This window comes from Ursus maritimus, unplaced genomic scaffold (assembly GCF_017311325.1).
Source record: "Ursus maritimus isolate PB19 unplaced genomic scaffold, ASM1731132v1 scaffold_14, whole genome shotgun sequence".
In the NCBI taxonomy this organism is placed as follows: Eukaryota; Metazoa; Chordata; class Mammalia; order Carnivora; family Ursidae; genus Ursus; species Ursus maritimus.
The window spans coordinates 68,983,930-69,003,629 of NW_024423786.1; the positions used below are offsets into that span (position 1 = coordinate 68,983,930).

Here is a 19,700-nt window from a genome sequence, read left to right on the forward strand (position 1 = left end):
GACCTTTCTCTCGTATTGCTCTTCCCACACGCTCGGCTGAGAATCCTGAGGCTTGGTCCCTTCTGCTCTGGACCTTCCCACACTTAGTGGAGTTCCTGTCTTTCTAGGTCCTGGCCCAGGTAGAGGGGCCTAGTGTGGTACCCCTACGGTGTCCGAGGGACACAGCAGGGTCTGACTCTCCTGTCACCCCTGACTTTCCACTCGGCCTTGGGGGTATATGACCTCCTTTTACAAGGGCTTGAATTGCTAGGTCCCCAAATCCCAAAGCTCTGGTGTTTCAGTTGTCCAATACTATGTAGCAAACCACCCCCAAAACTTAGATTTCAGCCACCTTTCCAGCTCATAGATCTGGAGCCTCGCCAGGGTGGGCTGGAAGGCTCCTCTCAGTTCCACGCGCATCAGCAGGGCGTCTCAGCCTGGAGGAGCCACGCGCATCAGCAGGGCGTCTCAGCCTGGAGGAGCCACTTCTGAGGGGCCGCACTCCTGGAATCTGAAACCCAAAAGGCCTCTCACCTCTCTCCTGGGCAGACTGACCGCAGCAGGGGTAGCCTGATGGACAATGCACTCTCTCTGGCTCCCTCCACTTCCCTCGCTTCCCAAATCACCTAAGGGCACTGGACTCCTCTCAGTGGGGCAGCTTTGGGGGAAGCCAACCCGACGGTGCTGCAAGTGGGACAGTCCCATGGCATACGCATGAAGGGTTCTTCCTTGACCTTCCCTATCTCAGGACAGCCTGATTGACCCCCTAGAACTACCAACTTCTCCCCGCCCATCACCACCACGTCACCACGCCCTTACATACCTATCCAGCCTTCTTTTCCCAAGCCTAGTGCTTCCCTCCTCCCTAAGTTCCCGAAAGCACCAGCACTTTCCATCAACATTTATTTATCCTTTCATCCATGTAACAAGCATTGTTTAAGTGCCTACTCTGTGATAGGCACTGTCCTAGGCTCTGGGGGATACAGTAGGGAATGAACACTGTGTTCTCTGTTTGGAATGTTCATTCCCCTCTCATCTATTCCTAGCAAACTCCTACCCATCCTTCAAAACCCAACCCCAGTATCCCATTCTCTGGGAAGCCTTTCCCAGACTTCTTCCTCCCCAGATTCTGATGTGAAATTTCTCTCTCCCTCTACTTCCCCCCCCCCTCAAATCTTGTGTGAGCCATCCAGTGATGGGGGCCTGGGGTTGGGGCTGCCTAAGGAGTCGTGGAGTTGGGGGATGGGGTCTGCAGGGAGAGGTAAGGACAGAGGTCTCTGCTGGAAGTCTGTTCATGGGCAGTGAGTCAGGGGCACAGCTAGGCCTCCAATTCCTGCCTCCTCCCTTAGGCTGCTTTTCCAGCTACTCAGCAACTGTGTGGAGGGAGGAATGGCGGCCAGGCACACCTTTTATGTGCACAGACATGACCAAGGGTCACAAATCCAAGCTGAGTAGCAGTGCGGGGAGCACTTGAGGAGGACATGTGAGGGGCTGAGATGTAGAACTGGAGGCAGATTTGAACATCAGACCCTTGGTAAACCAAATGCAAAGTCCCATTTGACCAGACCATCCGTGTGGGGCTTCTCTGCCACAGGGGCGAGTCGGGGCCGGACCCATACTGGGTATTTGACCCCAGGCTCCATGGGCCAGCCTCCGGAAGTTCCTCCTGTTATCTGACCCAAGTTTGCACACTGCAATTCCATCCCAAATCGGGAGCTGTCTTCTTGGGTTCCCGGGGAACTGAGGTCATTCGTTCTGCCATACCTTGGTCTCCCCACCAAGGGTCTGGCTCCTTCCAGGGGTCACTGGCCCAGAGAGGCCCCGTAACTCCCCTGGTGCCGCACAGCAAGCCTTCTGGCAGAGAGCAGCTGGAGGGCCGGGGGCTGGGTCACAGCAGCGTAATCTCACTGGGGGGCAGCGTGAGCCGCTTCTCGCGGGCGCTGAGCAGATTCTCCACGTGCACAGCCACCACCCGACACAGCTCCAGGCCCTGCAGGAGAGACAGTGAGAGGCCACACGCCCAACGACGCTTCCCCGGCTCTCACCTCGGGGTGAGACGAGGTTGGGAGAGGACTGGTGGGTGCCGCCCTTGTCCCCACCTCCCGGCTGGAAGGGGTCAGTAAGCAGGAGACCGAGCACATCTGCCAGCTCTGCCGCGTGTGACCAGTGGGACCTAGGGCCTGTGACTTCACCGCTCTGAGCCTCAGCGGCCTCATCAGTAGGGTCTCAGTTTCCCGGGGCCTGCCTCACAGGGCTGCGGGGAGGGTTCCGTGAGCTTTTATTATGTGTAAACCTTTTAATGGAAAAAATAGGAGTCTCGTCGATAAGTGGTAAGTGTCCAGTGATGTGTTCCCATGGTTACCACCTGGCACCCAGGGCCAAGAATAAGCCATGGGGCAGCCTCAGGGCTCCCAGATGGGGTGGGGAGGAAGAGGCGGCAGAGAACTGTGGAAAATGCACCTGGGTGTGGCTCTCAGACCAGGGTGGCAGTGGCATCCCTGCAGGGATCTCCGAGGGGCCACGGCAGCTGCTCTGACAGAGGTAGAGAAAGGACACTGACCGAGCCGTGACTATGTGCCGGCCACGGTCCTGAAAGCTTCCTGCATCTTAGCCCTTCTGGTCCCCACGGTGTCCCTATTGAGGCAGACACTTTTACACCCCATTTCACCGGCGAGGAAACTGAGGCCAGAGCTATGAAGCCACTTGCCCCAGACCTCGCAGATGGTAGGTAGGTGGTGGGGACTTGAACCCAGGTGGTAGGAGGCCCAAGGGGAAGGAGGGAGAGAGCCCTGGAATGAACCAGGGAAGAGCACTCCTGATAGAGGGGACAGTGAGTGCAAGGGGTCTGGGGCAGAGAGGCTAGGGCAAGTTTGGCATCAGGGAGCTGGAAGAGGCCAGGGCTGCGAGAAGAGGGGAGAGGGGTGAGAGCAGAAGCCAGAGAGAGGAGGCGACAGGGATGGAAAGGGCGCCTGGGTTAGGGCCCGAGTGCCTGGGAGGGTTCTCAGGTAAGACCTGTTGGTCTCCAGGGAAGATGAGGGGTCAGGGCAGGAGACAGAAATATGGGGGCTGTCACAGCAGAGATGGTTGCCTCAGGGCCAGAAAGGGTGCCAGGCAAGGGGCTCAGACTTGGCAACATTTAGGCATCATCCAGGGGCGGGGGCAGTGGAAAAGGAGCCCAAGAAGGAGCAGATGGTAGGTTCACTGTGGTGTGAGCTCAGAGAGGAAGGTTCTGGGAAGCAGGCCAGAAAGTAAGGCCAGGGCTTGGGGTAAGCTTGGTGGGAGCAGGACTGGGGCATGGTGGGAAGCAGACCGGGGACTTAGTCCTGTGTTGCAGGCTCTCCAAGGGGTACACGGAGCCAAAAGCACTCTGTTGTGTCCCTCAGAGGCAGGGCTAGGGTGGTGAGAGTCCCTCCCTCTTGCCTTGGGAGGTCAGCCCCTCCAAGGCAGGCCCTGGTGTGGGGGCTGGTCCTAGGCCCAGATCTTGAGGGGGTGTGGAAGGCTGGCAAGGGCAGACACTTACAGCCCCTAGCCCTGGTCCCACCCCCTCCCTGGGCCTCAATCTTCTCTCTACAGTGGGGTGAGAACTCTCACCCCAGGGGTGTGAGATTTGGACAGGAGTCTAGGGGTCAGCCATGCCATTTAAGAAGCAGCCACAGTTGCTGCAAATATGGGACTATATAGGACAGGAGGACCTCAGTTTCCCTGTCACATGGGGACCCCACCCTCTCTACCCTCAATCCCAGGCCTCGCCATCCATCTTCCAAGCCTCAGTCCAGGTGAGCTTCCTCACACTTCCTGTGTCCCTGCCCTCTCACCAACCTTCTCAGGCTCCCTAGTGCCCTCAGGAGAATGCCCCCAGATTCCTAGCTTAACATTTAAAGACTTTGAAGACCTCCGCTCCCCTGTGTCTCCCCAGTTCCCCCATCAAACGCCTCAGTATTCTGCAAATAACCTGGGCCCTTTCCCATGAGCCCACTACTAAGATGCTTCATTGAGAGACCCCCTCATGACCTACAGTTCCATGCTCAGTGGGGCTAGTTGCATTAGCTCTGTCCCCAGCACTGGGCGGTATGCTCCCCGGGGCACAGCCAGGACCCGACCTACCTTGGAGGCAGGCCCAGCAGAGAGCCTGGTGGGTGGAATGAACGAGGGAGGGGCTGGGTGACAGCTCTGGGTGCCGGGGCTGGACCCACCTGCTCCAGCTGCAGCTGCATGGTGCGCTGGGCCGCCACATCCCCCAGTGCAATCTCCACGTACGGGTAGCTGGAGCTGGCCGTGGGTCTCTGGGTTCGAGTCGACTGGATCTCCTTCAGGGGGAACTTCACCATCAGTTCCTGGAGCGAGACAGGAGTAGCCAGGCTTGTGGGTGGGACAGTCTCACCCACCCTTACCTCTCCCCTGCAGAGCACATCAGTAGGAGGCAGGACACCCAGGCTACAGTACCAGTTCCCCAGAGACTTGCTGTGTGACCTAGGGCAAGTTGCTTTACGTCTCTGGACTTCCGTTTCCTCCCCCCTGTGAAACTAATCCCACAAATATTGATGCACCCGTCTACACTGTGCCGGGCACCGTTCTGAAGGCTTGGGATCTGGGGTGCAGTGGATGCCAGTGGTGCCCTGACTTTCCCGTCAAAGCTGCTTCTTAACATCTGCCCCTCTGTCTGGAGCTTTCTTTCCATCCCCAGGAGCAAACCCCAAGCCCGTGCCCGGAAAGCCAGAGCAATGGGACTTAATGCCACGATTAGTGACAGAGGGCGACATGGTGGGTAGATACCCCAGCTCCCTCGCCCCCAGAACAGACAGCATCCTCCGAGGGTCGTGTTCCAGGCTGTCTCCAGGGCCCTCCCACCCTGGACTGAGCGCCAGTTCCCACGGCGGGAACTTGCTGCTCTCACACCCTTCCAGAAGGTGTGTTCCCAAGGTGTGTGAGATGTCTCTTCCTGGTCTCACTTCCTCATTCCAGCGTCTCCTAGAATCACCTCCGCTAAAGTCCTAATACCCCATCCCTTAGGGTGTGACTGTATTTGCAGGGAAGGCCTCGAAAGAGGAAACGAAGTTGAAATGAGACCGTCGGGATGGGCTCAATTCAAATCCGACCCGTGTCCTTAGAAGAGGAACCTTGGACACCACGAAGACACCGAGGACGTGTGTACAGAGAAAAGGCCATGTGAGGACACAGGGAGAAGGTGGCTACCTACAGGCCAAGGAAAGAGGCCTCGGGGGGAAACCAGCCCTACCAGCATCTTGCTCTCTGGCTTTGGGCCTCCAGACCCGCGAGAAACCAGTTTCTTGCCGCTGCTCCGGCGAGCCGGACCAGACTCGGGCGCTATTTTTTGCTCACCGGCTGCATTTGACCTTCACGACAGCCCCGTGGGGTGGGTTCTGCTGGGGTTACCCATGTTCCAGATGGGGCACGGGAGGCTCAGAGCAGGGCAAAGCTCCTGCCTGCGGTCACGCAGGTGCGAGGTGTGTTGGGGCTGGCTTCCCCCGCTGCACAGCTCAGCCCCCGAGGGAGGGCGCTCAGAGGACAGGGGGCCAGGGGCGGGGGCCCGGCTCAGGCCACTCACGTGGGTCTCGGTGCTGAGGAAGTTGAGGCCATTCTGGTTGACGGCAAGGATGCAGGGGGCTGGCACCGTGGCCTTGCTGCAGCTCTGGACGAAGAAGAAGGAGGAGCCGAACATGGGCAGGGCGCTGATGAGGCCTGGGGTGGGGAGAGGGAGGCGGTCGGTCAGGCTGCGTCTTCCCTCGGCTGGTCCAGCATGTGGGTCGTCACCCCAGGGCTCCTTCTGCCTCGCCAGCCCTCCCGACGACCCTGGGCCGCCCGGAGCCTCGGGCGTGCCTTGGTGAACGTTTTAGAAAGGTGTTCTCTCCAGGCAGGTGCTCGGCTCAGCTAGCACCGAAAATGCCTTTGTGCAAAGAAAACAGTGCCTCCATCCCCACCCTCCAGGACCCCCTCCTCAGCAGAGCGCCCCTGGCTTACCTCCCCCAGCCGCAGACTTACCCAGAAACTGGGCACGGGCCTGGTGGGGGCTGAGCGCCTGCGTCTGCTGCCGGTGCTGGCCAAGCAGGCTGAGCCAGGCCGAGCCGGCCATGGTGCGGTAGAGCTGGGCCGGGATGTAGTCCTGCACCTCTCGCCTGTGTGCGGAGGGGACAGCGGTCCTGAGTGTCCACCTCGTTCTGCACGCGGGCTCAGTCATCCTCACTGCAGGGCAGGTGTTAGGCCAAACGGGCGTGATCTTTGCACCTCCCTGGACAGCTAGATGCCGCCTGTCAAGCGCGCTCACTCGGGGCCTTAGCACACGGCTGCTACCCCCAGGCTCCCTGGGTGAGGATGAGGGGACTGAGGCTCTGAGAAGTTCCCCCACTGGCCCTGGGTCACACGACGGTGACGGAACAAACTGGGGGGCTGAGGCTTGAACCCAAGGTGGGTTAGTCCTTTGTAGCCCTGATCTCCAAGGGGAAGCCCAGGCCGTAGGGGTGAGACGCACTCGGGTGGGGGAAATACAGGGGTGAAGGGAGCAAAGCGACCACCAGCATTGGTCAGAGCATGGAGAAGAGAAGCACAGGGCTCCAGTCTGGACCCGCCGGGCCAACAGACCCCCTACTCCAGTCCCTTCTGTTTGGAACCCGGTTCCCCCACCTAGTAGTGGGGTAAGCTTCAGTAAGCCCTGTAACCTCTGTGGGCCTCAGTTTCCCTATCTGTAAAGGGGAAAATAAAGATGAGCTGAGATGATGCATGTAAAGTGCCTTCCAAAAAGTAAAACTCGGTGATTTTTTTTTCTTCCAGGATTGGGATCATAGCCGTACGTGCTTCCTTGGCCTTTTGCTTCAGATGAGAACATCAAAAGAGCTTTAGTACAGAGTTCTTACCGCACTCCGAGCTCCTGGACGCACACACAGGGACCTACGTTATCTTACTGTTATTCATACCAGGCCTTCTGAGGGTGTGGCTGAGGGCCTGGCAGGACAAAGCCATTTCCCTGATAACGTTACTTGGCCCTTTCCCCTCCTGCTCTCGCGCAAGTGGAATTTGCCAGAGGCCACATGACCTGTGTGACCCCAGCTCACTGACCGCAGAAGCGCATCTGAGAATCCGGCTGTCTTCTCTTAGGCCGGTTGGTAAAGAGATGGGCAAAATGTAAACCAGTGCCACTCTCCACACTCGATTTTTTGGGAAAATACGGTTGTTTTTTAGAAGTTGTTTATACTAGTGAGTAATGTTAATTTATATTGCTTGACTTAAAATTGCTTCTCACCTATTTTTAGAACTACAATTATTATATAGTTATTTATATTAACGTGTAATACAGTCTCCTCATTTTTCAAACAAGGAATATTTTAAGCTGTTTCTCCATTTCAATTTTCAATATGGTAAGTACGGCCCACATAAACGAAAGCTCTTGGGGATCCTGTTTTTAAGAGAGTAAAAATGTTCTGAGACCAAACATCTCAGGATGGCTGATGGATCACCTCTTTGGGGACATCCGTTTAAAGGCTGCCTGACACCCGGGATTTATTTAAGGAATCTCCTATTGTCGGGGATTGGCATTGTGGTACCGCTGAGAGCATTTCTGCGGCCGAATCTTTCTGCGTGGCCACGGAAACGTGTACTTTCATGCATCCCCAAAGCTTTTTTATCGTTCCATTTTCTCTGAGTTGTGAAGACCCGCCAGAAGCAAGCTGTTGTGGACGGAGGCTGAGTCCCAGCTCACACTGGGCGGTGGAAGATTTCGGCCCCAGGACCAGGAGCGCTCCCTCCTTCCCAGCCAGCTTAGCAGACACTGGTGCAGGAGCTGAGCCCTGGGAGGGCCAGCTCTGGGTCGGGGAGGGGGGACAGGAAGGGGGCCGACGGGGCAGGTGCTCACACACTGGGCAGGTAGGAGTGGTCCTTGGCCCGGTGCTGCAGAGAGGCCAGCTTGGACACTTGCTGCAGCTGCTGCTCGCTGGGCCGGCCGGCTGGCACGCTGCTGAAGAGGCCCTTCAGGTAGTCGGGCAGGACCTGCGGGGGAGAAGTCCGGTGAGGGGCTGCAGGCAGGCCTGCATTCATGCATGCCTCAGAAGAAGCTATCAGCAGGTGCACTTTTCATAGTTCCGGTCCTGCTTGTTTCTGGGCTGGGGTGGCTGGCCACCTTCCTGGGCTTTGGGGAAGGATGAGAGGCATGTGAGGGTGAGCAGTGAGGGCTGTGGCCCTGAAGCCCACGTGGGAGTCCCCACAGTGGCCAGGGACGAGTGTCGTGGACATCCACACCTCAGCGTTCATGAACGGCCAGTGGGCCCGGGTTTCTGAAAACTGAGCGTGCACCCGAATTGCTGGAGCTGGGAAGGTCTCAGATGCCAAGGTGGTGGCATCTGACTTCACCCAGGGGAGCGTGGAAGGTTCCAGAGCAGCAGAGCAGCCCACATGTGCTGACCTGGTTGTAGTGCATGGTCACGTAGAGCTCATTCTCGAACTTGAGTGGCTGATCCCAGAGCACACGCCGGAACCAGAGCGTGTAGCCACCGCCCACCTGCTCCATCTCCGAGGCCACATCCAGGATGTAGGCGCAGCGGCTGAGCGGGCAGACGTGCTGGCCTGTGGAGAGCGGGGGGCGGCCGCAGAGCGTGTGTGCAGAGCCCGGCCAAGGCCCCTCCCCGCTCCAGGACGTGGCGTCCTCCCCAAAGAGGAGCACATGTCTGGAACAGGGTGCCCTGTGTTTGGGGAATGCTGATGACCAGAGGTGGCAATAATTCCAATCCAAGCTACAGCCACCTCGGTCTCGGGAAGTACCCTGGGTTATGCTCCGAGGAAGCCCAGCCCCTTTCCAGAGGAGGCTGGGGACACGGAGAAGCACCACCGGCCGCCGATCATGAGACCCACGGGTGCCTTTCTACAGAACTCCTTCAGGAGAGACCCCTTGCCAGGCTCCTGGAAGGGGTGGGGGGTGGGGAGGACTGGGGCCCGGCAATGAGGGCATCCGAGTCTGTGAGGAAGGTGTAAGTTTTTCCATCTTGCATTGACCTTTCTTCTCCCCGTTCCACCTCTTCAGTAACATCTTACTGAAGACGGGGTGTGGCGTGATGATAAAATCCAGACTCTTGAGGCCAGACTGCCCGGGTTCAAATACCCACTCTGTGACCTTAACCTCCACTGAAAAATGGACCCCCTCCAGGAGTTTTTACAATTACAATGCTTTGAACCATGCCTAGGACACCGTATCTGGTCCATAAATGTCAGTAATGAGGACCGTTTTGTTACCACCGCCCCTCGCCTTAGCCAAACTCAGGGCAGGCAGGGCCAAGGACACACAGTTCAGAACCCAGGCAGCAGTGACAAGAGCTGGGTGCAGGTGGCAGGAGGCGACACCACGGTCTAGCGTGGGCAGCAGATGGAAGGGGTTTGGCCGCGTGAGAAGGGCCAGGCGAGACCACGTTACAGCCTGAGAGACAGGAAGCAACACGTGCGTGGTGGGTTCCGGAACCCAGGGTCTACCCAAGGAAACTTTCCCAGGATGTGAGCTCCTTGAGGGCAGGGCCCACGTGCTCCCGCTGAGCAGGCCGCTGTCCTCCACGAACTTCCGGTCTGGTAGGCAAGACCAACATCCGGAGCTGGGGGTGCTCGGTGGCACAGAGAAGTTCTTACTCATGGCAGCCCGGGGCTTCCAGGAGGAAGCGGCATCGGACCTGGGCCTTACAGGCTGGGCCCAGAGTCCCCAGTCCTCCTGGCCACTCACCTCGGTTGGTGACGACGAAGATGACATACTCGCTGAGGGCCTCGGGGCGTTTCAGAGCCATCTCGGCACAGATCTCTTCCACCACGTCCAGGGCCACCTGGAGGGAGGGAAGGGTGAGACTGGGCCAGCTGAGCCGATCTCCGTCCTCCCAGTTGGCCCAGGCTCTGGGAGGCCAAGCACAGAGTTCCTCGGGCCTCTGCAGGGATCCAGAGGGTCCTCTGAGGACTGAGAATCGGCTTCATGCGGGGAAGGAGCACTGCTTTTGGAGTCTGAGAGACTCAAGGTTCAAATTTTTTCTCAGCAGTATGACTCTTCACCTCTCTGAGACTCGGTCTGCTTCCCTGAGATATAAGTCCTGCCCTGACAGGGACTCAGCACCCTTGGGAGCCCACCCCAGAGGCCGGGGTGTCCCCACCCCTCCAGCACCTGCCTGCCAGAAACATTCCCTCACGTACGGTGCATGTTTTGATTTTGAGATGGCGTTCAAGGCCTCCAGGGAGAAGAAAGAGCTGCCTCTTAGAACTGCGGCCCGCCTGGGATAGAGAGAGGGGAGGTGATGAGAGAGGCCAGGTCCTGGGATCTGGGCCAGCGATTGTCCCTGGCCACGGAAGTCCCCAAGCCAAGGGGCTCTGGACAGGTGTGGGCGGGAACGCTCGTGAACGCTGAGTGCCCACAGGGTCTCTGAGCGGGGCTCCTATTTCACGCTCCTCCAGACCCCACCCCACACTCACCAGCATGGCCCGAAGCTCCATGCTGCTGGGGAGCTCTACGCGGCCACCGAAGCGCAAGGTTTTCTGAAGATTCTGCTCACACGCCTTGGCAATCCCTGCAGAGACAGGGAGGCAAGGCCTTGCCCTGGGTAGGCAGTGAGAGAAAGAGGCTCCTCCGGCCACCAGCCACGAGCCCGCTGGTTTCTCTCCACAACCTATGGGACGTTTACTCTCCCACGTGGTAGCTGAGGAAACAGTCCCCGAGAGGGGCAGGGATTTGCCCAAGCTCGAGAGCTGCAGTAGAAGAGCTGAATTCGAACCCGTATCCCATGTGGTTAAAGCCTTTTGTCTAGCCCACAGTCCCCTCGGCTACCTATGAGCGTTGGAAATAGCTGTCACCTCCAGCTGTTGACTGGGGGGGGGGGTATGTCCCCTGGTGATGCGTCTGTGACCCTGGGAGCTGGGACCCCCTTGCCAACCACCCTCCCTCACCCAGAGTCCTGTGCACAAGACTCCACCGTCCGTTTCTCTGGGTGAAAGAGTGACCTCACTCTGCCCTGGGGAGGAAGTGAAGGCCAGACTTCTGGGCACATTCTGCTGCCTCCGTGGATCTGGGAGCCCTTCTTCAGGGGCAGGGGGGCGTAGCTAGGTCTATTCATCTTGGAGTCTGGGAATGTTAACTAAATCAAAGAGGAGTACTCGGGGGCAGACTAAGTGAGGTGCCCTATCTCCTTCATGACTGCCATGATGACCACACCGCCCTAACCTTTTTCTTAGGGGGAACCCAGGGGTTGCTCTGGAAACAAGGGTGGGGGTGGGGCTGAGGACTGGCCCCTTTCCTCCAGATTCCAAGGAGGGAAAGCCCGAGACCCTGCCACCAGCTGGGTCTCACCCCTCCCCAGACCCACTCAAGACCCTTGTTGATTGGCAATGGCCAGAGAAACAGGGCCTCACCCAGCACTCCAGGCCCCTGCTACCTCCTTCCTTCTCCCACATCCCGCACAGTCCCACCTCCAGGCCTTTGCTCCTGCCACTCGGCCCACCTAGAAATCGCTTCCACGTGCTCACTACCCAGAGCCACCACTCACTGGCCCCTCACCTTGGAAGGGCAGGCCTGGAGTCCGGCTCACATCCTGGAGGAAGCGAACGAGGTGTGGCTGGAGGACCTCGGAGCAGCTGTGGTAGGCAGCCACGATATACAGCAACCTCCAGCCTCGCTGGCAGCTGTCCCTGTGGGGACACGCACACCGGGCCACCTCACCGGGCAGCCCTGGAGTGCCACACCAGGAGTCTCCTGGGATGGGGCTGGACGGCTCTGGCTCTCAGGCCGCTCCTGTTTGCGGAGGGTGCTCCCCGGCCCAGGAGAGGAGGGCGGGGGCGGGGGGCCCAAAGCCGTGCTGATCCAATTCTGGCCAATTAGAGGTCAGCTGTCCTTTGGATATGGTGATTGGCTGGGAGACAAAAATTTGATCCAGTCCTAGCCAGTCAAAGCTCCGTATCCTCCAGCCATTGTGGTTGGCTCAGGGATGGGCATGGGACCAACTCAAGCCAAAAAGACTGGATTTGGGAATTTTTGCTATAGTATCGGATCAATCTTGCTTTCCCTAAGGTTACTGAACTGGAAAATGTCCCCCCAGAGCTGGTATCTTGTCAGTGGGTGGGAGATATTACTTAAGAACACTGTCAACACAGAGAAAAAGAGAGCTAGACTATAGAGAAAGCCGGCTTCCCAATGACACCTGGATCCAGCCATACCTGAAGCCATACTTGGGCTTTCCGGTCACCTGAACCCTCTTTTGCTTAAACCAGCTTGAACTGGGTTTCTGTCAGTTGCAACCAAGATCTGGGACTTAACCCATTATCACTGCCATTTTACAGGTGAGGAAAGTGAGTCTCAGAGAGCAGCAGCGGCTTGTCCCGGACCAAGCAATTCCAAACCCATGTACTCTAGCTACCGGGTGAGGAAGAGGATGAGAGGGAGAGAATCAGGAGGGAAGACCTGGGTGGGGGGTGAGAGGCTAAACCGGCCCGTCCTGGAGGGAGGGCACAGCGTGGCGACTAGGGCGCAGAGGAAGGCCCAGCTCACTCACGGCTTGGTGCTGGTGTTGTCCGTGATCTGCTTCACAACTTGGCAGTAACACTCATCCCGCATGACTTCATGGTCCCCACACAGCTAGAGGAGGGCAGGCCAGGTCGCGTGCCAGGGCCCATGCCACACGCCAGCCACGGAAGAACAGGGTGTGCCCTTGGAGAAAGGCCTGGAGTCCCTTCCCCAGCCCCCTCCCCACCTGCAGGATGCACCCCGTTTGGGGCTTCCCACCCCAATGTCCTGCAACTTTGGCTGACAGATGGGGAAACTGAGCCACACGAGCAGGAAAGGGAGCATCCGGCAAAGTCTGCAGAACTGACCTTCAGGAGGGTGTAAAGCACGTCTAGTTCGCTCTGGCCCTTCAGCGGGGCATCGCCCATGAACCTCATCACAGCTACAGGAAAGACTTGTCCCACTCAGGCCACCAGACACCCAGCTGCCCACTCACCCCAGGGCACCCCAAGGTTGGGTCCAACCCTGGGAGGGTATGGCCCAAGGCAGCTGGGGGTTCCTCTTCCTTTAATGGGGCCCCAGGTCTGAGCTGAGGCGGGGGGGAAGCCTCTTAGGACCGGCGGGGGGGATGAGCAAGGGTCACGTGGTGCTGGATCCCACCTGGCTCCCACAGCCCTGGCCGCGGTCCCATCCCACCCGCACACCTAGGAACATGTCGGTGGCCATCTTGTTGAGGCTGCTGTCGCTGAGCTCGATGAGAGAGTCCTGGAGCGGGGTCTGTGAGGGGAGGAAGGGGAGTCGTGTCATGACAGTAGAAGGACAAGTCGGAAAGAGGAGGGCTGGGTGGTGTCTCCCGTCTTACGACGGGAGAGTCCACATCGCAAAAAAGGCGCCAGGCCTGCTTGGCAATGGGGACAGAAGCTGCCCCTGGGAGGAATCAGGGCCTTGGGGTCTGAGAGCTGGGAGGGGTCCCACTGAGGACAAGGCTGTTTGCTCGAGGGGCCTGGGAGGGGGCTCCTGCATCACCATTTTCCAGATGGGGAAACAGGCCTGGCGCTGGACACCTTGGTGAAGCAAAGGATGTCTTCCAAGGTTCTGGACTCCCGGCCGTCCTTGGATTTTAGCCGAAGGCCATCCCTGCAACAGGAGATAGATGCTACTGACTTGTCTTGCCTCTGAGCCTCTGGCTACATCCCCTTTCCACCCAGAAGGTTCTTGACCCAGTGTCAGTCAACCAGGCAGGAAGGCTCCCGGACGCGGAGGCTGCAGGTAGACCTCGCATCAGGGTGGTTTCTCATCCCCCCATCAGAAGTGGGGTGTCCCCACCTGGATGGCTGCAAGGAGCCCCAGAAGGACCTTCGGAAGAGTGGGGATAAGGGGTGGGGCCACCACTCACTGGGGTCTCCTCTGAGGGTCTCGGAAATACTTCTGGGCAAACTCAAGCATCGAGTATGGGGGGAGAGTCAGGCCGTCCTCTGCACGGTCAGGGGAGCCAGCCCTGACCGGGGGGCCCTGCAGGACGGCCAGAGCTAAGAGGTCCTGTCTTGCCACACCTGGTCATGCTCAAAACTGCCATAACTGACCCCAGGCTGACTCTGTCCAGACCCTCTCATGCTGCCCCTAACCTTCACCCACCTAGACCCACCCCCATTCGATTCGATAGTCCTGGCACCTTCCACCTGGTCATACCTCCCACAGGCCCAGCTGACCCCGCCCCCTGCTGCACCTGGCCACACCCCTATCTCAGCATCCCCAGCTGCTTGGTCCTGGTGACCTTGCCCTTTGCTTCTCAGTTTTACCTCACCCCACTCCTCGCTAGCTCCATTCCACACGCCTGACCCCGCCCCATTTGTCTGGTCCCGCCCCATGGGCCTCATCACAATCCTTCTGCTGACCCCCACCATCCCGACCCCATTTGGCCACACCTCCAACCATCTCTGGTCACATCCCTTGGGTCACACAGCTGGCTAGCCCTACAAGGTTCGCTCTGTCCTGGGACTGGCCACACCCTTGGCTGACCTTGTTCCCCGTCCGCCTCCAACATCAGGCTGAGCAGCCCTTGCCATCTCAGCCCCAGGGCCGGCCCTGCCAGTCTCACCTCCCTCCTGCGGCCCACCTCCCATGCAGCAGCGGTGGAGGCCACGGCAGCGGCCACGGCCGCGGCCCTGCCCCGGCCCGGCTCGGCTGGCAACTGTAGGAAATCGGGGGCGGCCGCAGGCTGCACCAGCTCCGAAGGGAAGCGGCCCACGCGCCCGTGGATGGTCCCGAACCTCCAGCCTAGGGGGCAGGTAAGGGCTCTGAGACAAACAGAAGGGACTAAGGAGCCCCTCTAGGGATAAGGAGCACCTTCCTGACGCTGCCCCGGTCTGTGAGGGAGGCATGCAGGCCGTGGAGCCCATCTGCAGATGAGGACACAGGGAAAGGGAAGGCATTCCCTCAGTGGCAGGTGGCGCCGAAAACACGGTGCTTGTAAACTCTGGGGTAGAGAGAGACCCAGCCCGCATACATGGGAACACCAACGCTCAGAGAGCCCTCAGCGCGGTCTGCAGACAGGGGGCCGGGCTAGGCAGCCGCCAGGAGGCACTGACTGGGCCGAAGCAGATGCACGAGAAGGCCTGGCCAGGCCAGATGCCTCTGGGGCACCGAGAGAGCCCCGCTGAGCATGTGCGGTGTGAGTCCCTGGAGCCAGGCGGAGCTGCTTAGGGTTTCCAGATTTGGGAGGCCTGGAGGCTGGACGGGGGGGACCCAGGGGTATCCACCGAAGTCGGGGCCTCTGCGCCGCAGTTCCTCCAGGTACACGACCTTCTTGCGGACCACGCAGCCGGCACTGTAGCCTGGGGGTCAAGCCGATGTCAGCACCTGCCAGGGAGGCCCCTGGCCCAGCCTCCGCCTCCCGTCCGCCCTGTGTCCCACGGCCCTGACCCATTCGGGGAGGCTCCAGGGGCTGCAGGTGGATGATGTCGCCCTTATGGAAGGCCAGCAGTGCCGGGTCTTCGGGCAGGAAGTTCCTCACCGCGACCACGTAGTCGGAGTCCTGGGTCAGCCAGGGGCGGGGTAAGGGGCTGCGGTCCCATCCCCCTCCTCCCAGAAGCCTGGGGCCACGCCCCAGCTCCTCTCATCCACAGGTCCTCCTCCCTGACTCCTGGGGAAGGGAACATCCCACAGGTGAGAGAGGGAAGGACGCTCTGCCCATCGAAGGGGTGCCTTGTAAAGGACGGGAGCCGGGAGTCCGATGCACACAGGCGGCCGTCAGAGCACAGGCATGGGCCTTGCCCACCCCATCCCTCACCCAAGTTGCCCCACTGAGGCCAGCTGCTGGGCCTGAGGCTGCCCAGTCAGGAGGCAGGGAGGCTGCGGGAGGCCGAGGGGCACTCGCCCTGGAGCTTGGGGGAGGTGCTGTGACAGCCGTGATGAGGACATTAGGAAAGGCTTTTGAAGGAGCCGGCAAAAGTGGCAACAGTGTCCCAGGTGGAAGGCTGGCACGGCCTCTGCAAAGGCCTGAAAGATGGCAACAGTCTGTGGACCCCCCCACCCCCTCGCAGCCATACTTCCCAGGCAGGCGTGGCCGGTGTGTCCACGGCACAGGAGAGCCCTGTTCTCCGCCCCGGGCCCTCGAGGAGGGGACATCCGTAGGAGGACCCTGACCTTCTTCAGCTCCAGGATGAAGTCGTCCACCAGGGTCTTGACCTGGTGAGCTCGGGCTGAGAAGAGGATGACCTTCTCGCTGGCCAGGTTGAACTCCAGCATGTTCCGGGAGGGGATGGTCACAAACAGGATATCGGCAAAGCTGGAGAATGGGAAAGCGGCATTCAGGCAGGGCTCCTCGGCCAGAGTGCGCCTTCCTCCCTACCCCTCCCGCTGCCCCTGCTCCTGCCTCTGCCGTTCCATTCCCAAAGCCCAGCCCTTCCCGAGCCCCCTGCCACCAGGGCCAGGGAGCTTGCCCAGCTTCCCCTCCCCATCCTGCCTGTGGCTCGGGACCATTTCCCAGCACCCTGTGAACTCACCCTCCGGCCCTCACTACCCTTTGCCTTGCTTTTTTTTTTTTTTTTTTTGTCTCTTAATCCAGCCCCCCAGATCTTGCCCACACAAATGTATCTCGTTCACCCACTGACCAAATTCTCTGCATCTTTCAAAGCAAGGAGCTTTCACGCAACCGGTGAGCGAGGCTCTATCCCTGTCCTTGTGGGACAGAGGACGAAAGGGGCTGCTGGCAGGGGAGGGGTTCAAGGACTCAGTGAGGTCTCATGCCAGAGCACCCTTGCCCTTCCCGGCTGCAACAAAACTCGGCTGTTCATCACAGAGACGCCCCCACTGCACAGTGAGCTCTGGGGAGGGCGGGGCTGGCGTGTTGTCTAAGAGGCAGGACAGGGTAGCGGGCTTCTAGCTCATCCGCTTCCTGGCTGTGTGACCTGAGACAAGCCACTTCTCTCCCTGAGCCTCAGTTTCCACGTCTGTAAAATGGACTTGCTTAAAGGGCTTGCCACAGAGCCTGGCATATCACAGGCGCTTGGCAGTGGGCTGGGGAGAGTCGGGAAGGAGATGCTTCTGCTGCCCATGCCCATTTCCAGCCAGGCCCGGTCTCACCCGCCCACCACCCGCTGCCCGCGGCTCACCTGTACGTGCGCAGAACCTGCAGCTGTCCACCAGCCTCCCGGCTGCCCTTGCCCATCCGCAGGAGCTTGATGCCTGTGTGGGACACAGCGAGGATCTGCACGCCGGTGCCCACGCTGCCCTGGGGTAGGGATAAGGGACACATGACAGTCTTCTAGCCTCCTCCCTGAAGCCCCTGAGTGAGTGGGAGCCGGCAGGGAGCTCGCACCGTGGCGGGGAAGAGGCGGGAGAAGTAGACCTCCCAGCTGTCGCGTGCGGTGCTGACCACGGCCCGCTTCACGCTCTCCGTTGCCAGGGGCCGCTGTGTGTCCAGTTGGTTCTGGGCTAAAGGATGCCGGGTGAGGTCAGAACCCTCCGTCACCTCCCCTGCCAGCCCACATTGCAGGGAGAGAGGCTGCCACCCGGCAAGAAGGTATTAGAACAGTGTGTTCTCAGCGTCTACACGGGGAAACCAAGATCCACGGACAGACAGGATGGCTAGGGCCACACGGTGTGTCAGGCAGTGTGAACGCAGCCTGGCACCTGGCCAGGGAAGAGGCCAGAAGCAGAGCAAGGAGGCAAACGGGGCTGGGTTCGTCCGCCCCCGTCTCCCTCTGGGAAAGGGTGGCCTGACTCTAGCTGGCTGCCCCATCCGTGTCCCTTCCCTCCCCCTGCGGTACCAAACAGGGCCTTCATCTTCAGCCTCTCGTCCTCGGAGATGCGCAAGCAGGCCTCAGAGAGCGTGTCATGGAGGATCTGTGGGAATGAGCCTCAGTGCGGGTGGCTGGTGAGACTTCCCCAGCTGGGAACCCAGGCTGGACTGTTCTAGTGGGAGTGGGAACGCGGAGGGTCCTATTTCTGCACCAGTGGGGTCATCTGTGTGACTCAGATGCCATTTACAAACGCCCCTCTCCTTTCTCCTCTCTTCTACAACCCATGCCACCCCCCTGGGCCGTAGCTTCCTCCTCTATGTGCTCGGGCTGGGATTTGACTTCTGAGTCCCATCGAACCCAGACAAATGGTGTGTCTGGTTAAATCAAGTTGTGAGCTTGCTGACCTTGTCCATGAGGGTGGGAAATTCAGTAGAACAGCTTCCCATCCTCACTGTGGTCAAGGACCCCAAACCCAAGAGTACAGAAGTGAAATTTGCAGATAGCTAGTCTACCTACCCATTACCCTGATGAGTACACTGAGGCAGAAAGGGAAGAGAAGACCTCACCTGCCGGAACAAGAGGTCTAGCTGCACAGGGTGGCTGTAGCTGTCCTTGGGGTAAAACACCTGTGGGATGGGGGCTCCAGTGAGACCCTTGGGATAGTCCCCTCACTTTGCCTCACACCTGGCGCCACCCCCTGGATACAGCCGGCGGGAAACCACCAGGGCCCCTGGCTCTGACTCCGCCCCCTAGCGCAGACCACGTTCTTGTGCCCCGCCCCTCCTCCCTGCCCCCTGTAGCCCCTCCCTGGGCTTCCGCCGGGCCAGGCACCTCTTTGCGCAAGAAGATCCGCCAGGGGGCGTCCTGGTAGCCATAGAAGTTGGGGTTCACTAGGCGGTGCAGCTGCGTCTGCAGGGCTTCCTCAAGGGGCTCCAGCGACCGCGAAGGCGGCACTGGGGAGCACAGCGAGTTGGAGAGGCATGAGTGAGAGAGGCAGGGCTGATGAGGAAGGGGAGTGGGGGCGACCTCTTGTCAGGGAGGGGGCTGGGGCTAAGCGGTCCACACATCCCCGGCTGCAGACACACCAATCACGAGGTCACATGCACAATCATACAGCTCAGCCCTGGCTCAATCCTTCATATATAGATTACCTGTGCTAGAGGCTGGGGATGAACAGTAGAGACAAGGTGCCTGCCTTTGTGTTGAGTCTTGTGGCAGTTGTTGACAGAACAGACAAATAACAAAGCTCTCAGTTCTAGGAGCTGGGATGGAAATAAATCTGGGCTACTTTGGAAAAAGTCTAGGGGCTAGTCTGTAAGGGTCCTTCAGTCTCCGTGATCTGGCATACCTCTCTGAGATGACACTGAGCTAAGACCCGAATGATGGGACGGGCCAGGCATGCAAAGATCTTTTGGGAAAGAGCATTCTAGGTACAGCAAGTGCAAAGGCCCTGGGGTAGGAGTGGGCTCACTGTGTTCCAGGAACAGAGTATGCCAAAGGGAGAGTGGGAAGGGATGAGGTTGGGGAGGTAGGCAGATCATACAGGGTCTCAGAGGCCATGGTGAGAAGTCTGGAGTTCATCCTGGGAGTCATGGGAGGGTTTTTGGCAGGGACATGACGTAAGCTGATTTGTATCTTTTAAGATACACTATGGTTGCCATGAGGCACAGGACATAGAGATTAGGGTTGCAATTGTGAGGCTAGGAGGGCTGAGTTTATGTCCCTGGTCTGACACGTTTGAACTGTGTGACCTTGGGCAAGTCACTTCACCTCTCTGTGTCTGTTTTCCCATCTGTAACGTAGAGACAAAAACGGTACTTCCTTAAAGGGTTTTCGTGAGGATTTCGTGAGGCCAGAGTGGGTGGAGCCTGAAATCAGTGTTATTGAAGTGCTGATACACTTACACAAATGTGCACACAGTAGGTCCACGTGGGCTCAGGGACAGACACACACGTGCCACCGACACACAGACCAGGACTCCCCTGTGCTCGCACAGGCTTACTCCTACACTTGGACCC

At 59.2% G+C, this 19,700-nt stretch overlaps 1 protein-coding gene across 1 annotated transcript in view; it reads right to left on the reverse strand.

Annotated features, from left to right (window-relative positions):
• Positions 1 to 1,764: 1,764 nt before the first annotated feature.
• The window catches only part of MYO15A (myosin XVA), a 46,488-nt gene continuing 28,552 nt past the window's right edge, over positions 1,765 to 19,700 (reverse strand). The window contains 24 exon segments of the mRNA XM_040630149.1: positions 1,765 to 1,969; positions 4,173 to 4,313; positions 5,546 to 5,679; positions 5,980 to 6,113; positions 7,844 to 7,977; positions 8,390 to 8,550; positions 9,689 to 9,785; positions 10,144 to 10,221; positions 10,420 to 10,514; positions 11,498 to 11,628; positions 12,489 to 12,571; positions 12,808 to 12,881; positions 13,144 to 13,216; positions 13,504 to 13,576; positions 13,836 to 13,951; positions 14,538 to 14,716; positions 15,199 to 15,273; positions 15,362 to 15,473; positions 16,085 to 16,226; positions 17,053 to 17,171; positions 17,259 to 17,374; positions 17,710 to 17,785; positions 18,249 to 18,308; positions 18,514 to 18,635. Of these exon segments, the coding sequence (XP_040486083.1) occupies positions 1,868 to 1,969; positions 4,173 to 4,313; positions 5,546 to 5,679; positions 5,980 to 6,113; positions 7,844 to 7,977; positions 8,390 to 8,550; positions 9,689 to 9,785; positions 10,144 to 10,221; positions 10,420 to 10,514; positions 11,498 to 11,628; positions 12,489 to 12,571; positions 12,808 to 12,881; positions 13,144 to 13,216; positions 13,504 to 13,576; positions 13,836 to 13,951; positions 14,538 to 14,716; positions 15,199 to 15,273; positions 15,362 to 15,473; positions 16,085 to 16,226; positions 17,053 to 17,171; positions 17,259 to 17,374; positions 17,710 to 17,785; positions 18,249 to 18,308; positions 18,514 to 18,635 (2,627 nt within the window). The 3' untranslated portion in view covers positions 1,765 to 1,867.